Genomic DNA, 21,264 nt, shown 5'->3' on the forward strand with positions numbered 1-21,264 from the left:
CCCTGCCTTGCTCGACGCTGGATTGCCCTACCCCTGCCCCTCCCCGCTCTCGCCAAAAATCCCTTGGCCCCTGCACGCACACCTCGGCTTGAACCTCACGACCTCGGACTGGCGTGCACTGGCGTGCCCTCGCGTGCCCTCGCGTGCTTTGCCCGCCGGCCGTCGCCATCGGCTCGCGTCACCCTGCGATGGCAGGACGAGGGCAAGGGCGAGGCGAGCTCGGTATGATACGAAGGGGAGCGACTTTAATTGGACAGCCGGTGCGGTGGGCAGCAACTCATTGCAGCTGCTCAGTCCTGATGGGCAAGGGCCAGGACCGCGTGGTCATCGGCCGTTGTCACGACAGGCGGCGAAGCTTCTTGCATCCTCACTTCTCTGCTTTTTCTTCTTCTTCTCGCCCCACCACCAATCCTTAGCAACCATGAGCTCCTCCTCCTCCTCCCCCACCAAGGAGAACAAGCGCTGGATCCTCTTTGCATTTGAGATGGCCTGCTCGGGCCACCAGTCTCCCGGCCTCTGGACGCATCCCGAGGACAGGTCGCACCTGTACAACAAGCTAAGCTACTGGACCGACCTAGCCAAACTGCTCGAGAAGGGTGCGCTACTCTCCCCTTGCATTCGCGAAAGAGGGACATATCAGCTGACATATCGCGCTTACGCCAGGCAAATTCGACGGTCTCTTCCTCGCGGATGTCCTAGGCATTTACGACCGATACGGCTCTTCCCCCTCTGCTGCCCTTCGATCGGGAGCCCAAGTCCCGCTCATCGACCCAGCCTTTACCGTACCTGCAATGGCTGCCGTGACCCGTCACCTCTCCTTTGGCATTACGGCCACCACCTCGTACGAGCACCCCTACTCCCTCGCGCGCCGATTCAGTAGCTTGGACCACCTCACTAACGGGCGCGTAGGGTGGAACGTGGTGACGGGTTATCTGGATAGCGCTGCGAGACAATTTGGTGCGAAGAGCCAGGAGATGCATGCGAGGCGATATGAGATTGTGAGGCCAGGCCAGCGCGGTGGGGAGGGATGAGCGTGACGCAGAGTAGAGCAAAGCTGACCCCGCGCCGCGCCTCCTTCCCACTCTCTCGCCGCGCAACTCACCCAGGCCGACGAGTACATGGACGTGGTATACAAGCTCTGGGAGTCCTCCTGGTCAGACGACGCGGTACGACACTCCATTCCCTCCCAACTCTTCACGGACCCCACGCGGGTCCAACCCATCCACCACACCGGACCAAACTACTCCGTCCCGGGCCCACACATCTGTGAGCCCTCTTTGCAGCGCACCCCCTTGATCTTCCAAGCGGGCTCCTCAGGCCCCGGACTAGCCTTTGCCGGCAAACACGCCGAAGTGGTATTCATAGCAGCGCATCGCCCGGACGTGGCAAGGAAACGCGTAGATGCTGCACGGGCGGCTGCTTCTGCTGCCGGGCGCGACCCGAAGAGCTTGAAAGTGCTAGCCCTACTCTGTCCCATCGTGGGGACTACGGACGTTGAAGCTCGCGAAAAGCATGCCGACTTCCTCGCCCACGGAAGTGATGAGGGGGCATTGGCCTTGTTCGGCGGATGGACGGGGATGGACCTCTCCCCCTACTCGGACGATGAGGAGCTCCGCACAGCCGCTGCCGCTGCTGGGTCGAATGCGATCAAGAGTGCCATCGACGGATTTGCGCAACAGGACCCTTCGGTGCAGAAGTGGACGAAGAGGGAGGTGGCCAACTTGATCAAGGTAGGTGGGTTAGGACCGGTGGTGGTGGGTAGCCCGGAGGGGGTTGCTGATCAGTTGGAGGAGTGGGTGAGAGAGGCAGGCGTGGATGGGTTCAATTTGGCTTATGCTGTTGCGCCGGGAACTTTCGTTGATTTCATCGAGTTGGTTCTGCCCATTTTGAGGCAGAGGGGTCATGTTTGGGCGGAGTACCCGGAGGTTGAGCAGGAGCCCGCTGGGTGGAAGGGGGGAAAGGAGCTGAGCGTGGGCCAGGCCGCGGGTGGGTTTGGAGCCCAAGAGGTCTTGGGGCTGACGGCAAGGGAGAAGCTGTATGGTATTGGGCAGAGGAGGCTTAGGGATGATCATTATGCTAGTCGATTCAGGTGGAGGGCAAGGCAGCCTGCGCCGGAGCTGCCTGGCCAGCGCGAGCCCCGCGAGACGAATGGTATTGATGGCAAGGAGGGGGAGCCGGATGAGGCGCCGACTAAACGCAAGAAGACTGGGTGAGGGTGGGACGACGCGATGGTGCGCTCCTCTAATCTACTCCTTTCCATTTCGCCTGAGTCGTTCATGGCATCTCGTAGTCATTTCTTGTCGTGTTGCACAGCGTGAGGTGGGGTCAACTGACTTCCTCCGCGGGTGCCACGCGCCGCGCCGCGCCGCGCCGCGCTCCACGTGGCGACTCAGACCCCTTGGTGCCTGTTTGGCGTGGGGCACAACGATGCAGGCGCAGTGCCTGCCTCTCTCTCTGCCCGTGTGTGTGCCTAAAGCCCGCCTAGCTGGCGTGGCTGTCCTCGTCGCCCCCGCCCCGCCCCGTCGTCCCGCCGTGCTCTCGTGTGGCTGTCGCTCTCTCTGTCTGTCTGGGCCCTCGCGAGGCGCCCAGGGCCACACGCAACGCACCGACCGTCGTCGTTGTGTCGTCGTCAAGGCGTCGAGTCGAGTCGAGTCGAGTCGAGGGCGCGAGCAAGACGGAGCGACGGGCTAGACTACCAGGACGCATCGCATCTCCTCCTCCTCCTCCTACTTCATCTCTCCACACCACTTACCAAGACAAGAACCGCAGAGTAAAGCGGCGCATACGAAGACGGACGAGGTGAAGACAACAACACAACTCGATTCGCAGTTGCTCTTCCCGCCTTTCTCTTCTTCTCCTCCTCCTCTTCCTCTTCAGCTGCGCTCCCCCGCGTTCTCGTCGTAGCGAGCGCCCTTTTTACCCCAATCGACCCACGCCCGCCCGTGCACGCGACTCCCCACGCAACGAGGGCATCAGCATCCTCGCTGTCTTCGACGAGAGTCAGCATTCAGCGATAGCAGCAGCAGCAGCAGCGGCAGCATCACACCAAGAGAGGCCAGGCCTGAATCGTTGAGAGCAGCGCAGTGCTGAGAGCAAAGCAGCAACAACAACCATGTCCAGATCCAATGGGCTTGATCGTGAGTTCAGAGCGTGAGGTGCGGCGAGGGGCGTGAGGGAAGGGGAGAGGGAGGTGCTGCCCATCACTTGGCATGCGCAAAAGGGCGAGCTTGATTGCAAAGCCGCCTCATGAGCCGCCGTATGCGCCGCCCCATGCGCCGCAACCTGCGCATCGTCCTCGCACGGGCGTATCACTACGAGCTCTCTCCAGCCATCGTATCGAGTGATGTGGCGTCTCTTTGGTCGCCGGCTGGCTGACCCCGGCCTTGGTCTTGGCCGATGTCACGAGTCTAGGCTGGGTTGATCCGCTGCCGCCGTCGCCGCCGCCGTCGCCGCCGCCGTCGCCGCCGCCGCCGGTGCCGCACTTGCCTTTCGGTCCGCTCCTCCTCGTCGCAGCATATACTGACCCTCTCCTCCACACACACGCCCCGCACACACAGCCATGAACGACCCCACGCGCGTAGTACGAGTAACAGCCTCGGATGGCAAGAGCGGCGAGTCGCGCGAGCTCGCCTACACCAACTGCAAGGTCATCGGCAACGGATCTTTTGGCGTCGTCTTCCAGGCGCGTGTCGTCTCCGGCGGCAATGGTAACCTCGTCGAAGGAGCTGGGGCCAGCCAAGATCAGGGAGCGGCAGGGAGTGCGCCGAGGGAGAACCAGGAGGATGTGGCTATCAAGAAGGTGCTGCAGGATAAGAGATTCAAGGTGCGCGTCCCATACATAGAGAGAAGAGAGGATGCCATGATAACTCCAGCTTACTGATCTGTCTGCTCTTCCCCAATCCGCGCGCGCAGAACCGCGAGCTCCAAATCATGCGCATCGTCAAGCACCCAAACGTCGTCGACCTCCGCGCCTTCTTCTACTCCAACGGCGACAAGAAGGACGAAGTCTTCCTCAACCTCGTCCTCGAATACGTCCCCGAGACAGTCTACCGCGCGTCGCGACACTACGCCAAGCTCAAGCAGCAGATGCCCATGTCCCTCATCAAGCTATACATGTACCAGCTGCTGCGCTCCCTCGCCTATATCCACTCCATCGGCATCTGCCACCGCGACATCAAGCCCCAGAACCTCCTCCTCAACCCAGCTACGGGCGTCCTCAAGTTGTGCGACTTTGGCTCCGCAAAGATACTCGTGGCAGGAGAGCCCAATGTGTCATACATCTGCTCGCGATACTACCGTGCGCCTGAGCTCATCTTTGGCGCCACAAACTACACGACGAACATCGACATCTGGAGTACAGGCTGCGTAATGGCCGAGCTGATGCAGGGGCAACCCCTCTTCCCAGGCGAGTCGGGTATCGACCAGCTAGTCGAGATCATCAAAGTCCTCGGAACTCCCTCGCGTGATCAGATTAGGACGATGAACCCAAACTACATGGAACACAAGTTCCCGCAGATCCGTCCACACCCATTCAACAAGGTTTTCCGACCTCGCACACCCCCCGAGGCCATCTCGCTCATCTCGAACCTCCTCGAGTACACCCCTTCAGCCCGACTCACAGCGGTAGAGGCTATGACCCACCCTTTCTTCGACGAGCTTCGTGCGGCCCCTGAATTCCTCATGCCAAACGGAAGGGCAGCCCCGCCGCTCTTTGATTTCACGAGGGAGGAGCTCAGTGTCCGGCCGGATCTGATCCATAAGCTTGTGCCGGAGCATGCGAGGCAGGGATTGATTGAGAGGGGAATCGATGTGGATAACTTTGAGCCGGTGCCGTTGGAACAGATGAGAGTTTCCTTGGATTGAGCGGGGGGCGCGAGGCGGGCGAGGCGTGGGAGGTGGGGGCGGGGGAAGATGACCTGGAAGGAGAAGAAGCGAGCCAGGCGTGGCGTTGCACGAGCACAAGCGAGCAGGGTCGTCTCTCCCATAACATCAACATCAGCAGACACGAGCGAGCAGCAGCAGCAGCAGAGTCAAGGTCAATCGGTGGGCGGGCAGGCAGTGCGTTGAGTCGAGTAGGTCGGTTGTATGTCTCCGTCGACCGTAGGGTGGGTGTGGGCGTCGGCGTGGGCGGCCATTTTTTCAAAGTTCATGTTTTCGTTCATTCATGCCGAGCTTTCCGTTCTGCCTCAACAACCCGGTCGTCACTCGGTCTCGTCGTACCATCCCGCTTCCCCCCCGCCCACCCACACACAGAGCCAACAGAAGCCAACTCCTCGAAGCGTCTTCCCTCTACACGGCCCCAGCACGAGAAGGAGGACGAGAACAAATGAGAAGCAGTTTCAACGATCGGAGCATCGTATTAAACCTCGCTTTGTCCTTTGCTATTCTTCCCTTACATCGCCATCGCGATTCCTCCTCTCCTCCCCACCCGCAGCTACATGTACGTCCAGCTGTCCCTCCCTCCGACCTCGGCCCACCTCTCCACTCCCCTTCCCCCTCTCGAAGCCACCCTCCCCCGCCAGCAAAGGCGCGATAGATCCGTCCCTCCCTCGTCCTCACCCTCGTCTACATCAAACTCTCCCTCCCGCCCACCTCTCTACTCCCCTCTCCCGTCCCAAACCCTTCCTCCCCCCGCTCTTTCCCACCAGCGAACTCGCGATAGATCCGCGAGAGGCGCAGTCGTTCATTCGAGGGGACGGAGGGGCGTAGACCTGCCAAGGAGCGCGAAAGGTGAGAGGAGGTGACGGCTCGATGCCCTGGAGCTGGAGCGGGGGAGGAGGTGCCGTTTGCTTTGGAGTTGGAGTTGCGCGAACGTTGCGAGGTGAGAGAGTCGGAGTGAGCGGGGCGGGAGTTGGAGAGAGCTAGCTCCAGACGACGGCGGAGGGCTTGCTCTTCTGCTCCACTGCGACGGATCGCACTCGCACCCGCACCCGCACCCGCAGCCGCTCCCTCCCCCTGCTCCTCTGCTAGGGCGGTAAGCTCTGCAAATTCGAGTGAGCCAGCTCCCTCGTCGTCCTGGTCACCCTTCCCGTCCCCATTTGCGACCTTCCCGCCGCCCTGATCCGCAGCAATCCCCTCATGCACCACCTCCAAATGGGCATTGTACAGCAAAGCCTGCAGATCCGCTCCCGAGAACCCCTCCGTCTTCCCCGCGCATCTCTCTGCCCACCCTGCCTCCTCGACCTGGATCCCCCCTTCCCTCGCAACCGCACGCAGGATATCCGCCCTATCCCCCTCGTCGGGCATGTCGCAGAGGAGGGACTTGTCCAGTCGACCGGGACGGAGAAGGGCAGAGTCGATCAAGTCCGGGCGGGAGGTGGCGGCTAGGACGTACACGCCTGAGAGGCCTTCAGCGCCGTCCATTTGGGTTAAGAGCTGGTTGACTACACGGTCCGTCACGCCCGTGGAGTCGTGGCCTCTGCGAGCGTGCGTGCGGGGGGAGAGAGGGGCGAGAGGTCAGCGTGTCATGCCCATGCTGCGCGGTGGCGTCCACACGCGAACGTACCTCTTTGGCGCAATACTCTCAAACTCGTCGAAGAACAAAACGCAAGGCTTTGCAGCGCTCGCCCGTTCAAAGAGGTCCCTTACGCTCTTTTCGCTCGCTCCTATGTACTTGTTAAGGATCTCCGGACCCTTGACGCTCACAAAGTTGGCCCCACATTCCTTCGCCACCGCGCTGGCCAGCATGGTCTTGCCGCAGCCAGGATAGCCGTACAGGAGGAGACCGGAGCGGAGCCGGAGGGGGCAAGAGGCGAAGATGGGGGCGTAGCGTGAGGGGAACTCGAGAGTCTCTCGGAGGATTCGGCGCGTGGAGTGGAGACCGCCTATGCTTGACCATGAGGTTGAGCTGGGCGAGGAGAGGGAGAGGGATCGCAGTGTGAGGGGAGTGAAGTTTTCTTGGGCGGAGGTGAAGTCGGGGAGGGTGAGGCGCAGAGACGATGGCGTGTTCGAGGTATTGGACTCGGCCTCTGCTTGGCCGCCGTCTCGCGCTTGGCCGCCGTCTCGCGCTTGACCTTGGTGCTGCTCCTCGCCCCCAACGCGCAGCACGGCGCGATAGATTGCTCGATCGGTCAGATCGACGAGATCCGCCGGCAGGTACCCCTCCGTCTGCGCCGCCACCAGCACGTAGTTGAGCGTCGGGTCCGCCTCGATCCTTGCCATGCCTGGCGCGCCGTCGTCGTCGCCGTCCGAGCTGGAGTGAGTGGTGGAGCTCTCCGCCTTCTTGGCCACCAAATACCTGAGTATGTCAGCGCGCTCCGTCTTGCCCGGGGGCTTGACGCTCAGCGTCTCGCTCCACACATGTTTCTCTACGAGGAGCTTGTGCAACGCCGTGCTCCCGCTCGCGGTGGCTAGGACCACTCCCGCTGCCCCTTGCCCGGCGAGATGCTGCACGTATCCCTCAGCAATGGCGCGCGCTCGTGTGGGGTCCACATTCTCCACCTCAGGAATGGCGACGCGATCCAGATTGTCGAGCATCAGGATCGCCCCTCCCCCCTGCGCTCCTGCGCCTCCCTCTGCATACCAATCAAGCGCGTCCCTCCACTCCCTAAACGTGCTCTTGAGCTGGGAGAGACGCATTTCCGCCATCGGAGCGCAATCCACGTAGAGAGTCGTGAGGAGGGAGGGGGAGAGGCGATGCGAGAGTGTGGTGAGGAGAAGCGTTTTCCCTACGCCTGACGGGCCGGTGAGGAGTATGTTGGTTGAAGAAGACGAGGCGTGACCTAGCGAGGCGGAAGAGACTGCATTGCGGATCGTGGAGTCGACGTGGGAGAGGAGTGACTCGTAGCCTGGCAGGCTCGCGCTCTCCCTTCCCCCCTCTTCAGCCCACGAAGGCGCCTTCACGCTCTGCTGCTGCTTCGCTTCATCCGTGGTAGGCGGGGCGGCCACACTGCCAGGGGGCGGGGCAGAGAAGCAGATCGTCTCCCCTATTCCCACCCCGCCCAGCTTGGCGCGCAATGCCCGATTGAGGTAGACCCACCTCCCTGGCCAAGCCACTTCCTCGCTCATGAGTGTCGCCGCCCCCTTGAGGATGTACGTCGTCGCGGTTGGCTGCTTAGGCGGGGCGCCCCGGGAGCCTTCCGCAGTAGGAGGAGGAGGAGTAGGGCCGCTGCTTGACGCTGACGCTGACGCTTTCGCTGATGGGGCTGAATTGTCCTTGTCCAGGAGCTCGGAGAGGGGTCGGATGGAGGGGGCCGAGGGACATGGTTGGACATTTACACTCGCTCTGCCCCAGTGTGCGTCTTTCGCTGCATTTCCATACGCTTGGGAGAGGAGATGCCAGTCCGACTCTGGCTCCGACTCTGACTCTGACTCTGCCTCGCCATCTCCATCCCACACTACAAGCATGGCTGCCTCCCCTTCCAAATCCCAGGCGCGTCCCTCCCCTTCCTCCCCACGAGCGAGCTGCGGCCGCATTGAGTCCGGCAGGACCCTGTAGACGCGATTCTTCAGCTTTGCCCGAGCGGCTAGAGCGCCGTGGAGCTGTCGCTGCTGCTGCTGGCTCCCGCCCCTGGAGCTCGACCCGATGTCGTGTGCTTGAGCAGCCGCCGCAGCTGCTTGAGATTGTCGAGTACGAGGCGCAATGACTATCTCCGTATTCGTCGTAAGCCGGACGGCTCTCGCTGCCCCGGGCGCTCCGGCAGACTGCGCAGCGGTTCGGGGCTCCGTCCCATCCACGGTGAACCAACACTCCTCCCTCCCAGCCCTGCCAACGAAGATGCACACCCTACCCTCGGTTGCGACGCTTCGTACCTGAGAGAGCATGTTGTCCTCGACGGCCCCCGCATTCTGGCTTAGCAGCTCCCAGTCGTCTGGCGTTAGCGGGGTGAGTTCGACGCGAGAGGCCGTAGGGAGGGGGGGGGAGCGAAGTAGCGTGAGAGTGTAGGAGGAGGAGGGCAGGGCCGCGGGATGGAAGAGCGAGGCGAGACTCGAGGAAAGGAGGAGAGTCGAGTCTAGATTGCTGGACTGGCCTGACCATCCGAGGAAGATTGTGTCCCTCCTTCTCTCCCGTCGATCAACTTCCTCTTCGTCTGATCCTTCCGACGAAGAGGGCGCAGCCTCCCTCGAGTCGCTCTCGCTTCGCCGGGTCACTTGCAAGACGATGCTCTGCGGTGGTATGTCTCGCGCTACGAGGGCGGAGTAGACTGATGGGGGTAGGTGGGCGAGGGAGGAGCGCAGAGAGGGGGTGAAGGAGAGGGAGATGGGCGTTGCTTTGGACGAGGAGCCACCACTCGCATGCCCGTTGACGGCGTGCGAGCCTCTTGGTGGCATGCTGCGAAGTGAGCGAATGAGCAAAGGAGCAAAGAATGCTATGATAGCTGCACACCTTCTATCCTGCCGGTGCCTGGATGCTCGAGGGTCCGGCTTCTTGAACGGCCGACTCGCTCGCTCGCTCTGTCCGTCCGACTCTCGAGCTCGACTCGCTCGCTCGCTCGCTCGCAGAGAGGCCGGACCGGGCGGCTTTTTGGCTGCACGCACGCAGGCACGCACGCAGGGAGGCACGTACGGCTCAGCCTTGTGAGAGACGGCGCAGCGATATTGAATGGCTCTCGATGATTGGATGCGATAGGTGAGACGGTGACCGCCCTCGATGACCGCCCTCGATGATCTCCCTCTCGTCGACCCTGCCCGGCGGGACATGCCCTCGTCACCAGGGCGACGAGACGTTCTTGATTGGAAAGCGCGGCGCGGCGTGGCGTGGCGTGGCGGGCGGAAGAAGCAGGCACGCGAGCAGGCAGGCGGGCGGGGCGGGACGGCTTCCAAGTTGAAATCTCGAGATGACTTAGAGGGACTCTCGTGCTTCTCTCCTTCGCGCCTCGTCTTCTCCATCACCTTCATCCTCCTACCTCTCGCCTCTCACCACGCCTTCGCAGCCGGCCATGCTGCCACCGCATCGCCTCGCAGCAGGCAATGGCAGCGCCGCCCGTGCGCTGCGCCGTTCCCTCGCCACAGCTGCGCCTCCGACGTTTCATCCTACGCGCCTTCCTCCTTACCAATCACTCTGCGCCAACCTCGATACGGTCCGCAAGGTGACAGACAATGCGCCCCTTTCACTCGCCGAGAAGATCTTGTTCTCTCACTTGCGCAACCCGGAAGAGGTACTGGCGGGGAAACGTGGGGTGGATCTGAGGGGAAAGGAGTATTTGCCGCTCAGGGTGGATCGATTGGCTATGCAGGGTGAGCGCGGGAGGATGGATAGCATATACTCTGCTCATGTGCTGACTTCACCTCTTTCTCGGCGCAGACGCATCGGCGCAAATGGCTCTCCTCCAGTTCATGACCTGCGGACTGCCACAAACGGCCGTACCGGCTTCGGTCCATTGTGACCACCTCATCCAGGCATTCGAGGGAGCAGAGGCCGATCTCAAGCGTGAGTGCGCGTCCAGTCCCAACACTTCCCTTTGCCGCACGCTGACACGCACCGCGATCAGGCTCCATCGCCTCGAACCAGGAAGTCTTCCAATTCCTCTCGTCCGCCTCGGCCAAGTACGGCATCGAGTTCTGGGCTCCTGGCTCGGGTATCATTCACCAAATCGTCCTCGAGAACTACGCTGCACCGGGACTCTTGATGCTGGGTACCGACTCGCACACCCCCAACGCATCGGGAATGGGATGTCTCGCCATCGGCGTCGGAGGCGCAGACGCAGTGGATGCGCTGACGGACACGCCGTGGGAGCTCTTGACGCCGCGCCTCCTCAATGTTCACATGACTGGAAAGCTCAGCAGCTGGTGCACGCCCAAGGACATCATTCTCCACCTCGTCTCCAAGCTGACGGTACGCGGTGGCACAGGGCGAATCGTCGAATACTCTGGGCCAGGCCTTGCCTCGCTCCCCGCCACGGGGCTCGCAACGATGAGCAACATGGGCGCCGAAGTCGGGGCCACGACGAGCTGCTTCGGCTACAACGACGCCATGGCCCGCTATCTGGATGCGACGGGTCGGGGCGAAGTCAAACTCGGCGCAGAGCAAGCCGCTGCCCGCGGCCTCCTCAGTGCAGACCAGGGCGCACAGTATGATGAGCGAATTGAGATCGACCTCTCCACCCTCGAGCCAGTCCTCAACGGCCCCTTTACGCCGGATCTCTCCACCCCGCTCTCCCAGTACACGCGCAACGCCAAGGATGCGGAGAAGCGCGACCACCCGCTCGAGCTCAGCGCCGCCTTGATTGGGAGCTGCACCAACTCATCCTACAACGACCTCGCACGCTGCGCCTCCCTTGCCCGCCAGGCGCTGGATCGGGGAATGAAGGTCAAGTGCCCCTTTGACGTCACGCCGGGCAGCGAGCAGGTACGCGCCACCGTCGAGCGGGACGGGCTCACCTCCCTCTTCGAGTCTGTTGGGGGTCGAGTCCTCGCCAACGCGTGCGGCCCTTGCATTGGCCAGTGGGATCGCAAGGAGTGCCAGGGAAAGGAGAATGTCATCCTCACCTCGTTCAACCGCAACTTCAAGTCGCGCAACGACGGCAATTCCCAAACGCACAACATGCTCGCTTCGCCCGAGGTCGTCACCGCTATGGCCTTTGCGGGGAGGCTGGACTTTAACCCCATGACGGATAGCCTGATCGCGCCGGACGGCCAGCCCTTCCGCTTCTCACCGCCAGAGGGGGACGAGCTGCCCGCCATGGGCTTCACGGCGGGCGAGGTGGCCTATCTCCCACTTCCTGCGCCTCAGCCCCAGCCTGAAGTGGAGGTGGCCATCGACCCTTCGAGCAGCAGGTTGGAGCACCTCCAGCCGTTTGGCTCTGCCTTTGCGGGCGGAAAATACGAGCTGGACAACATGGGCGTGCTGATGCGCATCAAGGGGAAGTGCACGACTGATCACATCTCAGCGGCGGGGCCCTGGTTGAAATACAAGGGGCATCTCAGCAACTTGGCGGAGAACACCTTGATTGGAGCAACGAATGCTGAGACGGGCAGGGTGAACAGTGCAGTCGACTACGAGGACGGACAAGAGGTGGAGGACACGATCCCTGGCGTAGCGAAGCGCTTCAAGGCTCGCAACCAGCCTTGGGTGCTCGTCGCCGACCACAATTATGGAGAGGGCTCAGCGCGCGAGCATGCTGCTCTGCAGCCGCGCTTCTTTGGCTGCCAGGTCATCGTGGCGCGCTCCATTGCCCGAATCGCGGAGACGAACTTGCGCAAGCAGGGCGTTCTCACGCTTCTCTTCGAGGACGAGGCGGACTGGGAGCGTATTGGGGCTGGGGACGAGGTGGCGACCAAGGGGTTGGAGGACTTGCTCAAGCCCGGCGGCGACTTGCGTGCTCAGGTGACGTTGCTGGTCAAGAAGAGGGGTACGGGAGAGACCATTGAGATTCCGACGAAGCACACGCTTAGTCGTGCGCACCTGGACTGGATTCGCGCGGGGAGTGCGCTCAATGTCATTCGACAGCAGGCGGCGAGCGGTTCCAGCGCCAAGCCCCCATCGCAGCGCAGCGGGCTCTTCGCGGCGTCTTCCTCGCGCGACTCGCCGCCGTTTCATCAAGCGCGCTCCTTCTCAACATCGACGCGTCGTCGCGCCACCTCCTCCACCACGCCCGCGAACAAGATCTCACCCAACGACCCGCGTTATGTCCAGCCTGCGGCCGATGCTCGCGGCGAGGCCTTGCGGCGCATGGTCTACCCGACGTACGCGGACGCCGAGCTGGCCCGTAAACGCGCGGGCATCCCTGCCACGCTGGGGGAGGCTCTCCCCTTTGGCGCCGAGGTGCACGAGACGATTGACCGGGCATGGAAGTTGTTTCAACGCGAGAGGCGGGAGGCCCTGCGTGAGGACCTGCGCGTCAAGAGGGAGCGCCTCCATGAAGCTGTCCGCGATTTGGCGGGGACGGATTCCCGCCTCTACCGCGCTGCAACGTATCGCGTTAGTCCGACGAAGCGCTCCCCCGCTGAGCAGGCGGCGTTGATCGATATGGGCATCGTGGCCAAGCCCGGCGGCGCTAAGGAGACGCAGACGCAGCCGCAGGTGGGGGCGGAGCAGAGGCGTAAAGCGAGGAATATGCTGGGGAGGAGGTTGGAGGGACTTTTCCCGAGGGAGATGAGGACGCCTACCACTACGCCGAGGAGGGGGGTGTGGGAGTGAGGCGGGCGCGGGCGCGGGCGCCGGTGGGCAAGTAGGTGAGATGTTGTACGGTGGGGGAGAGGACAATGCACGCCGTCGCATCGCATCGCTGCGCGTGAGTGTGAGTGTCGCGCCACATGATGCCGGAGTGGGGGTGGGGTGCGAAAGAGGAGCAGAGAGGTGCGCGCGTTGCGTTCAGGTGGCGACGCAGGGTACGAGAGTGCGATTCATGGCTCGCCTGGTCAAGCTCGCCTGGTCAAGCTCGCCTGGTCAAGCTCGCCTGGTCAAGAGCATCGAGGAGCAAGGATGATGATGATGAGGCGCCGAGCGCGACATGCTCATCCTTCTGCTATCCCGCGTGCTGCTGAGCATCCCTGTGACTCGCTTTGCCCTTTCACCCTGGCTCACCGCCTTCAATGAAGCTCTCAGCCTCGTTTGCCCCACAGCTCTCCCCCATGTGCCCCTACGCTCGAAGTCATGGCTTACCCCGAGAAGATGCGCACGGACGGGCCCATTGGCTGCCCCGCAGGAACGTGGCGGCGGCTGACCGCTCTCCAACTAACATTGACTGAATCGCCCGCGGAACAGGGATCGAAGGCGTGACTGCGATGCCGTCAATGCCATGCTCTCATTGCACGGCCTTGGCAAGAAGGGTAATGAGTGACGCGCTTCGTTCATTGCCTTGGCAAAAGTGGTGCGTGCGGCCTTGCGCTTTAAACCCCAGCCGGGGCAAGGGGCGCCGTCAGCTCTCGCCCCGCCAAGCCAAATTAAGGCAAAGGCCGCCAGCCTACGTCCACGCGGGCGCCGGGAGGCGGGCGGATGCAAGGCACGACGACGTCGTCTCCACTTTCTGTTCATCCCCCGCCTGCACCTACTTGATCGCCGTGCGAACCACCCACGTACCATATTCAGACACCGAGATCTCTCGGACGACATCTCTCGAAGCTGCAACATCCTTGGCATCGGGCTAAATGAGACGAGAGAAGCCTCGATGCGCTGCAGCGACGTCGGCCGCGAACCGCGCACGGCGGTGTTGAGGAGCGTGGGCTTGGCAGGCACCGCGGAACGAATGGCACTTGCTCTTCATCCCAGCGCGCTGGACTCACGGAATGGACTCAATCAGGTGACGGGCAACTACGCAACGAATCGTCACTGAGACCGGCGTCAGCGTAGCGGTGGAAGCGATGCCTGAAGATGGTTCATGCGCCATGGAAGACCGGCGGCCGTCGTCTTCGCACTCGTCTTCGCACTCGTCTTCGCACTCTTACACTCGCGCGAGGAGCACAAGACCAAGCTGCCAAGGAAAGGCGCGCAGCACACGCTGAGCGATCGCAGTCATACAAAAGGATACGGCTTTCGACCTGCCCCATCGACTTCTCTCCACTCGTCCCCACCCCTCGCAATGGTCCACCTTTCTGCCCTCTCACTCGTCGCCCTCGCCGCCGCTTCGGCCTCTGCTGCGCCCGCTCAGGTGCCCGGAGGCAAGGCGGTCAAGCAGCCCAGCCACTTCACGTCGGCCTTTTCCACTCGCGCCGTGCCAGGCGACGTCATTGCCAGCACCGGTAGCCCAGCGCCTGGACAGCCCAACGCCTTTGGCCACTTTGGCTTCAAGATCAACTCGGAGCAGGACATCATCTGCGTGAGTGAAGCGTGGCACGACGCGACGAGGCGACATCAACTGACGCGCGCATCGTCTGCACAGTGGGACATCCGTACCGTCAATGTGACCGGTGAATACCAGTCCCCCGCCGTCACGGCTACGCACATCCACGCTGGTGTCAAGGGAGCAGCGGGACCGCCGAGGTAAGTGCGCGCGGCGCGTGCGGCCGCCCCCGTAACCTCTGCTGATTCACTCGCCTCGCGCACGCAGACTCGCCTTTCCCAACCCCCAGTTCGTGCGCACCGACTCAACGGGCGCCGAGGTGCGCGAGTCCAAGGGCTGCATGCAAGGTCCCTTCACCACGGGCGTCCAAGCCAACGGCGCCGACTCCGGTACCGCTTCGGGCTTCTCCCTTTCTCTCATCGAGAATGACCCCAGCAACTTCTTTGCCGACACGCACACCGCCCAGTTCGTCGCTGGCGCCGTGCGCGGTCAGCTCCTCAAGTCCGAGGTTCCCGTCAAGCGCCCCAAGAAGTTCACCAGCCTCATCCGCACCTACGCCACGCCCGAGCAGGTCATCAATGCCAACAACGCCTCCGTACCTGGTCTCCAAGGCGCCAAGACCAAGTACAACCTGCATTTGAACACGGAGCAGGACATCATGTGCTACGACATCGTCTCGGAGGGCTTCCAAGGCGAGTACTTTTCGCCAGCAAAGACGGCCACCCACACCCATCAAGCCCCCTTTGGCTCCAACGGCCCGCCTCGCCTCGCCTTCCCCAACCCTACGCCGATCAAGGACTGGAATCTCGCCCGCAAGCTCGCAGCCCTCATCGGCCTCAGCAAGAACAAAGAGCTCCGTCGTAGCGAAGGGTGCGTCAAGGGTCCCTTTACAACGGGCTTGCTCAGCCCAGCAGGCGTGGACACGGGGTCCGCCAGTGGCTTCACCCTGTCCCAGCTAGAACAAAACCCGCAGGGATTCTTCTCCGACTACCATACCGAGGCTTTCCCTGCTGGAGCCGTGCGCGGGAACATGTACAGGGCGTGAGGAGGCGGTGCGGTGTTGCAATGTAAATACGAACGGCGTTGTAAGATGCTACATGATGATTGTCTGCTCTCCCGACCGCCTCGCCTCGCCTCGCCTCGCCTACCCATCGTCGTCTCCACTTCGAAACACGGTCGTCGTCTTCGCAGACCTTCGAGACGTGCGTAGCTCTGATCAACGAAGTCCATCTTGACCAACTCTACGCCGTCCATACTGGGGTCAAGTCTTTACCAGGTCGTGGTGAGCGTCGAGAAGCAGGCAGGATCAGGAGAGGTTGAGGAACAGGCATAGGCGTGAATGAGCGCCCCGTGGCGCTGTCAGCCTGGGCGGTGTTGCTCAGACGCCACGTGGTTGTTTTGCCCTTTCCGCCCCCCCGTGTTGGTCTCCGTGCCTTCTCATCCTAATCATCACTACCAATCAGACCATCGAGTGCTGTGGCCGTCTTCACAGCCATGCCACCAACATCATGTGGCGGCGAGTCGTCGCCGATGCGCGGAGCTGTGTCTGTCTCCTGGGCGCAGCCAATCAGTAGCAAGCGGTGAAAGGAGCGACGACACGAGCGGCGAAACGAGCGGCTTGGAGATGAGATTGCAATCTCGTTCCTGGCGGCTCGCACCTCCGCCGTTCCTGCGGCTAAGGTGATGTGACTTCAAAGTGAGCGGCCTGGACTGGATGTTGATTGCGCAGCCCGAACTGGATGTTGATCACGCACCTGGGCTCGTCGTGCTCTTGCTTTCCCTCCTCTTCGTCGATCTCCCTCGACTCACCGCCCACCCCCCCTTCATCCACCAGCCCCTCCCCGCCTCCATCTCCGCACCGTCTCATCAACAAACCAGTACGACGGGGCCCGACGTCCTCAAGCTGCGTCGGGCCCAGCACTTCGCGGCCGCCAATCGCTGTAACGTGAAGCACGTCGATCAAGGAGGAGAAGCCGAAGGAGACACACACTCGAATCATAGAGACCAGACAGCGTTCAAGAAGGAGTCTCAGCGCAAGCTAGCCTAGCAAAATCTCGCCGCAAGATCCACCACACCGTGATCTGATCACCACGCATCGCTGCCCGCACCGCTGCTCTGAGCCTTGGGCGCGCGCGGCGAGACGACAAAGCAATCTCGTTCCTCTCGCGACTTACAAGTTGATGGGCCACTCGCCGACGCAAGCAACGTCATGTCCTCACGACTGCTCACACGTCGACAAAGTCAACAGTAGCAGCAGCAGCATCCTCTTCGCCCGAGCACATGGCGCTACGACGCAACGACTGGCCGCATGAGCTTTGGCTCGACGACGGTCTTCCTGCCCATGTCGTACGAAGTCGCCCACTTTGTGCAAGGAGAGGTCTGGGTCGAAATCTTCGACCAGCGAGAGATCAGCATTGACACTCTCGTCATCCACATCGAGCCGACGAACGGCATCCCCCCCGGTGCAACCATGCACCGCGTCCCTCGGGCCACGCCTCTGTGGTTGCTACGCCTTCCATGCCGTCAAGCACTGTCTTAAAGACAAGCCGGACATTTCCATCGACGACATCAAGAGGGACTTGGCCGAGTGGTATCGCGGCGAGAAGAGGAGTCGCCGCTTCCCGAACCTCGACGAGCAGTTCCTCGACGAGCGCATCAAGCGGCTCGATCCAGCCCACAGGCACGACAAGCCCGGCGATCACCACTGGCTTCACGTCGAAGACGCCTGGCCCCTGGCCAACGTCTACACCAGGCCAGTGGAGCTCTACAATCGCGTCCTTGGGCCTCGAGGCTCCTGCACCGTGGTGCCCAGCAGGATCAGCACCTCGCTCGAAAAGTTGCCGGACTCGATCGTCCTCGCCTACGACAAGGAGGGTCACTTCGACTCGGGCCTCCCAAGCGCGGTGCCAAAGCCGCCGATCAAGACGCACGTCCTCGGGTCCAAGGTACACGACTGGACCAGCACCAACTCTCACCTGGTCCTGCATCAATTGCGGGCCTTCGAGGTTCGCGCATCGCTGCGAGTCAGAGAAAGGGGATAGCGATGAGGAAGGAAACTGCAAGTGCGTCTTCGCTTCAAGCTGACTAGTCGAGCGATGTTACCCTCGCACAGCATGGAGGCCCCTCGTCGCTCGACGGCCCATCCTTCCCCGTCCAGCAGCAACCAGACTCAGGCTCGTTCGCCGCCAGACCAGACCGGCTCCCGGACGCACTGATCGCTGATTGCAACGAGAAGGGCAACAAGGGCGGCAACAGGGCCCTCGTCGCACGACCCTTGTCTCAGTCGTCTCTCTCTCCACCACTCCTCGAACGGTCGCCTTGTTCACATCGCTCTCCTCATGTCACACCACGACTTCTACTGACTCCACGGGCGATTCCGTGGCATCGCCTACTGCCTCTACCTTCTTGTCAACACGCCTCCGCCTCCCTCAAAAGTCGGCCAGACCATGTTCGTCGAGCTCCGACATTGGCTCGTCAGCGACCCTCCAGCATCGACCTCTCTGGCATGCTGCGACTCGTCTACGACCCCCTTGACGCAGCCAACCATTGACAAGACCTCAGTACGGTTCAACATCCGTGACGGTGCGCTCTACAACGTGGCCTTCGAGACCCCCGTCGAGGTCCCCGGACCGGACCAAGTCCAGCTCTTCTCGGTGCCCATCCATCGAACCGTCATGCAGTCTCCACGCGTCGCCGCCCAAGCCGCCACTCTACACGCTGCACCCACGCACCGTGCACCCCTTGCTCCATCACCAGTCGCCAACTCGGCTCAGCCTCCCCTGCTCGCGTCAGGTGGTCAGAGCTCGGGCATCCGCACCATTGCGACCAAGAAGAGAGCAAGCGATGCCGCTCGTGAGGCCCGCCTGAACCGTATCAAGGCGGAAGAGGCAGCTAGTGAGGAAGAGGCGGCGTGGATCGACGAGGAGGAGGACGACGACGACGACAAGGGCGCAGCTTCCCCCGCGAGGAAGGCGGTCAAGCGGGCAAGGTCCATCTCCCCTCCACCGGCACCAAAATACGACCCTGTGCCAGACGACCAGCCCTCTGATCCCTTCGATGCAGAGGCTCCTCGATATGACCCCGTCCCGGATGACCCACCCACGGATCCCGTCGAGGAGGAAAGGGAGAGCAAGGTGGAGGAGGAAGAGGACGACGAGGCGGTGTGGGTCGACGCAGACGACTGGCCGGCAAGCTTGCGAGATGCAGAGGAGGACAAGCGGGCTGAAGTCGAGGACGCGGAGGAGGACGCGGACGGGGCACCTCCTCCGTCAAGCCCAACAATCTCGCAGCCATCTTCGGCTCTCCCCGCCTCCCTCGCCGTTAATCCCCTGTCGGAGGATGATTCCAGCGAGTCGGACGGCACCAAGCGCCTCGTCAGGCGCTTCCTCGACCGCTGCCGTCGCGAAGCAGCTCGAGCCCCCTCCGCCTCCACTCGCCCACAGCGCAGCCACGTCCGCAATCAAAGGCAGCGCAAGGGGGAGGGACCGCTTTACGGCCACGATCCTCGACCGCGCTGGGCCAAAGATGAGGGATCAGCGAACGCGCGTGGCCATCTACAAGGCCCGCCACGACGCCATCTAGCCGAATTCCTTTGCCAAGCCAGAGGTCAGGGCGTTGTCGGAGGAGGGTCTTCACTTCGCAAGGATTACAAGCTCAAGACGCTACTGGATGACGCGGAGGCGGAAGTGCAGGCGCTCAACACGTGGTCTCACTGCCTGCTCAAGACTGGTAAGGTGCTCCCCAACGCCATCATTCGAGCACTGTCCAGCGTCCTCGCGCCTGGTCAGGTGGAAGTTACCGCAATCTTGGTGCAGCGCTTCCTGCCCGCCGTCGCGCTGACTCTCGTGAGCAGCACCAACGCGGACCACCAGGGCGACGCGCACGACCGACACGGCGCATACGACCAACAACACGATGCGGCGGATGATCAAGCTGTTCCCGAAGCGGTGGGGCCAAACAAAATTTCGCCGAGCTCATCATGGATGCCCGTGCCCCCTCTCGCGTCGGATGACAGGCAGCCTTCCCCTCGTCTTGGTCTGCCATCTGGATCCTGTTCAGCTCGCAGGAGGCAAAGACTCAGCCCAACGTCGCCCAGTCCGAGCTCAGCACGCAGCGCCAGCAACAGCACGATCAGCAGCGCCAGCAACAGCACGATCAGCAGCGCCAGCAACAACGCGGGCAACAGCGCGACCAGCCACCTCAGAACCGCGGCCAGCACGTCCACCGCCACCAGCAGCAGCAAGATCGTAAGCAGCACCAGCAACCCGAGCACAACGCTGGTGATGCGGATGCGGCGGAGTGGGCGGAGTGGGCGGCGGTCCACGACGCCATCTTCGACGAGTGGGCTGCTCAGCAGGCGATGGGCCACGAGGCACTGTGTGGCGAGTGGGCGGCAGAGCAGGCCGCCATCTACGAGTCCAACAAAAAGGCGCAAGCGGAGGAGCCCAATGAGAGGGCGAGGGAGGAGTGCGCGACTCGGTTCGGCAAAGGCGCAGGCGGCGCAGGCGGCGACGACGGCGACGAAGACGACGAGGACGAGGACGACGACATCATTCACCCTCAAGATGTCGTCAACATCACAGGCAGCCCGGCGGACGACGCAGCCTACCTCGCCCTCCATGACATCCGCCCGGTCAAGGTCGCTGAAGACGGCGACTGTGCCTACGCCGCCATCTTGATTGGACTGGGTATCAAGGTCACGCTCGACAACATCACTGGCCTCTGTCGCGAGCTTTACGACTTCTTCAAGAGTCGCAAAGCTAGAAGGATGCTGGAGGGATACTCGAGCGACATCTTCGCCGAGCTGCTGGACAGCTCCATCGTGCCAGAAGACGTGCGCGCTAGGGCAACGGCAGCCAAGAGAGCCCTCCCCTCGCGATACTGGATGTCCGGCCTCGCCCTCCCAGGCCTCGCGATCATCAAGAAGGTGCCCGTCGGCTGCTACCGCGCCGATCACTCGGCGAGCATGTCGTACTGCGTGCTGCCGTTTGAGTACGAGGGCGGGCCGGCTGTGCGTATCCTCTTTGACGGCAAGCAGCACTTCTTGGGCGTCGAGCGCACTACTTCCCGTCGCCTCCCGGTAGCCCGCACATTGGCACTTGGCAAGGAGGCTGCAGCGCACGCCGAGTCGGACCCGCACGCTCGAATGCACGGGGCATTCCAGCTTGAGACGGTCCTGGGCAAGGCGGAGGCAGAGGCGCAAGGGCTGGAGACGTGGTGCCACTGCTTGGCAAAGACGGGCAAGGTGGAGAGCGGAGAGCCCATCGAGATCCGAAGCAGTGGCTCGAAGCGCGAGGGGGAGTCGGAGAAGAGGCGCAGGCTGAGCGAGATGGGCACTGCGCAGGAAAAGGACGAGCGGGATGACTCGGCCGTGGACTTGGCGCCGGCGGCAAAGCGCAAGGTTCTTGCGGCGGGAAGGTACGACGAGTATTCGGCTTGGTTCCGTTCCATATCGTCTCTCGCCCAACTTATCAACAACACCACGTCACTCATGTATCTTAACTCCGTTCATTATCTTACCGATTCCGCTCACCGTCAACCTTACTTTGCCGCCTGGCCGTGTCGAACTGCTCATAGTCGAACAAGCTGGCCCGTCGAAGCAAAC

The 21,264-nt window shown here is 62.4% G+C and overlaps 6 protein-coding genes across 6 annotated transcripts; 5 read left to right on the forward strand and 1 right to left on the reverse strand.

Moving 5' to 3' along the window:
• The first annotated feature begins 171 nt into the window (after positions 1–171).
• On the forward strand, positions 172–2,305 carry BDZ90DRAFT_279359 (Nitrilotriacetate monooxygenase component A/pristinamycin IIA synthase subunit A). The gene is made up of 3 exons (XM_025509163.1): positions 172–596; positions 664–998; positions 1,107–2,305. The coding sequence occupies exons 1-3, from the start codon at positions 422–424 to the stop codon at positions 2,211–2,213; spliced, it is 1,617 nt and encodes a 538-aa protein (XP_025362851.1). The 5' UTR covers positions 172–421; the 3' UTR covers positions 2,214–2,305.
• Positions 2,306–3,559: 1,254 nt separating this feature from the next.
• Positions 3,560–4,863, forward strand: BDZ90DRAFT_219650 (putative glycogen synthase kinase 3 alpha; the record flags this gene model as incomplete). The annotated part of the gene is made up of 2 exons (XM_025504407.1): positions 3,560–3,823; positions 3,913–4,863. The coding sequence occupies 2 exons, from the start codon at positions 3,560–3,562 to the stop codon at positions 4,861–4,863; spliced, it is 1,215 nt and encodes a 404-aa protein (XP_025362852.1).
• A 702-nt stretch (positions 4,864–5,565) lies between these two features.
• Positions 5,566–9,270, reverse strand: BDZ90DRAFT_279361 (AAA-domain-containing protein; the record flags this gene model as incomplete). The annotated part of the gene is made up of 2 exons (XM_025509164.1): positions 5,566–6,418; positions 6,506–9,270. 2 exons carry the CDS (start codon positions 9,268–9,270, stop codon positions 5,566–5,568), a joined length of 3,618 nt encoding a protein of 1,205 aa, XP_025362853.1.
• Positions 9,271–9,790: 520 nt separating this feature from the next.
• Positions 9,791–13,564, forward strand: BDZ90DRAFT_251955 (putative mitochondrial aconitate hydratase). Its single transcript, XM_025507748.1, has 3 exons — positions 9,791–10,176; positions 10,244–10,369; positions 10,431–13,564. Exons 1-3 carry the CDS (start codon positions 9,879–9,881, stop codon positions 13,076–13,078), a joined length of 3,072 nt encoding a protein of 1,023 aa, XP_025362854.1. The 5' UTR covers positions 9,791–9,878; the 3' UTR covers positions 13,079–13,564.
• Positions 13,565–14,459: 895 nt separating this feature from the next.
• On the forward strand, positions 14,460–15,156 carry BDZ90DRAFT_219510 (hypothetical protein; the record flags this gene model as incomplete). The annotated part of the gene is made up of 3 exons (XM_025504404.1): positions 14,460–14,696; positions 14,760–14,860; positions 14,928–15,156. Coding segments are annotated over 3 exons (567 nt in total), but the record flags the coding sequence as incomplete, so codon positions are not given.
• A 1,812-nt stretch (positions 15,157–16,968) lies between these two features.
• Positions 16,969–21,077, forward strand: BDZ90DRAFT_226937 (hypothetical protein; the record flags this gene model as incomplete). Its single annotated transcript, XM_025504730.1, has 5 exons — positions 16,969–17,122; positions 17,202–17,665; positions 17,773–17,922; positions 18,104–19,606; positions 19,675–21,077. Coding segments are annotated over 5 exons (3,674 nt in total), but the record flags the coding sequence as incomplete, so codon positions are not given.
• Positions 21,078–21,264: the final 187 nt, after the last annotated feature.

The sequence above is a fragment of the Jaminaea rosea genome (assembly GCF_003144245.1).
Source record: "Jaminaea rosea strain MCA 5214 unplaced genomic scaffold BDZ90scaffold_5, whole genome shotgun sequence".
Lineage (NCBI taxonomy): Eukaryota > Fungi > Basidiomycota > Exobasidiomycetes > Microstromatales > Jaminaea > Jaminaea rosea.

Excerpts from the sequence above, each read along its gene's own strand:
- BDZ90DRAFT_279359 (XM_025509163.1), top strand. The coding sequence starts at position 422 with ATGAGCTCCTCCTCCTCCTCCCCCACCAAGGAGAACAAGCGCTGGATC. Across the intron at positions 597-663 it reads AGCCAAACTGCTCGAGAAGG|GCAAATTCGACGGTCTCTTC; the intron begins GTGCGCTACTCT and ends CGCTTACGCCAG. Across the intron at positions 999-1,106 it reads ATGCGAGGCGATATGAGATT|GCCGACGAGTACATGGACGT; the intron begins GTGAGGCCAGGC and ends CAACTCACCCAG.
- BDZ90DRAFT_251955 (XM_025507748.1), top strand. The coding sequence starts at position 9,879 with ATGCTGCCACCGCATCGCCTCGCAGCAGGCAATGGCAGCGCCGCCCGT. Across the intron at positions 10,177-10,243 it reads GGATCGATTGGCTATGCAGG|ACGCATCGGCGCAAATGGCT; the intron begins GTGAGCGCGGGA and ends TTCTCGGCGCAG. Across the intron at positions 10,370-10,430 it reads AGCAGAGGCCGATCTCAAGC|GCTCCATCGCCTCGAACCAG; the intron begins GTGAGTGCGCGT and ends CACCGCGATCAG.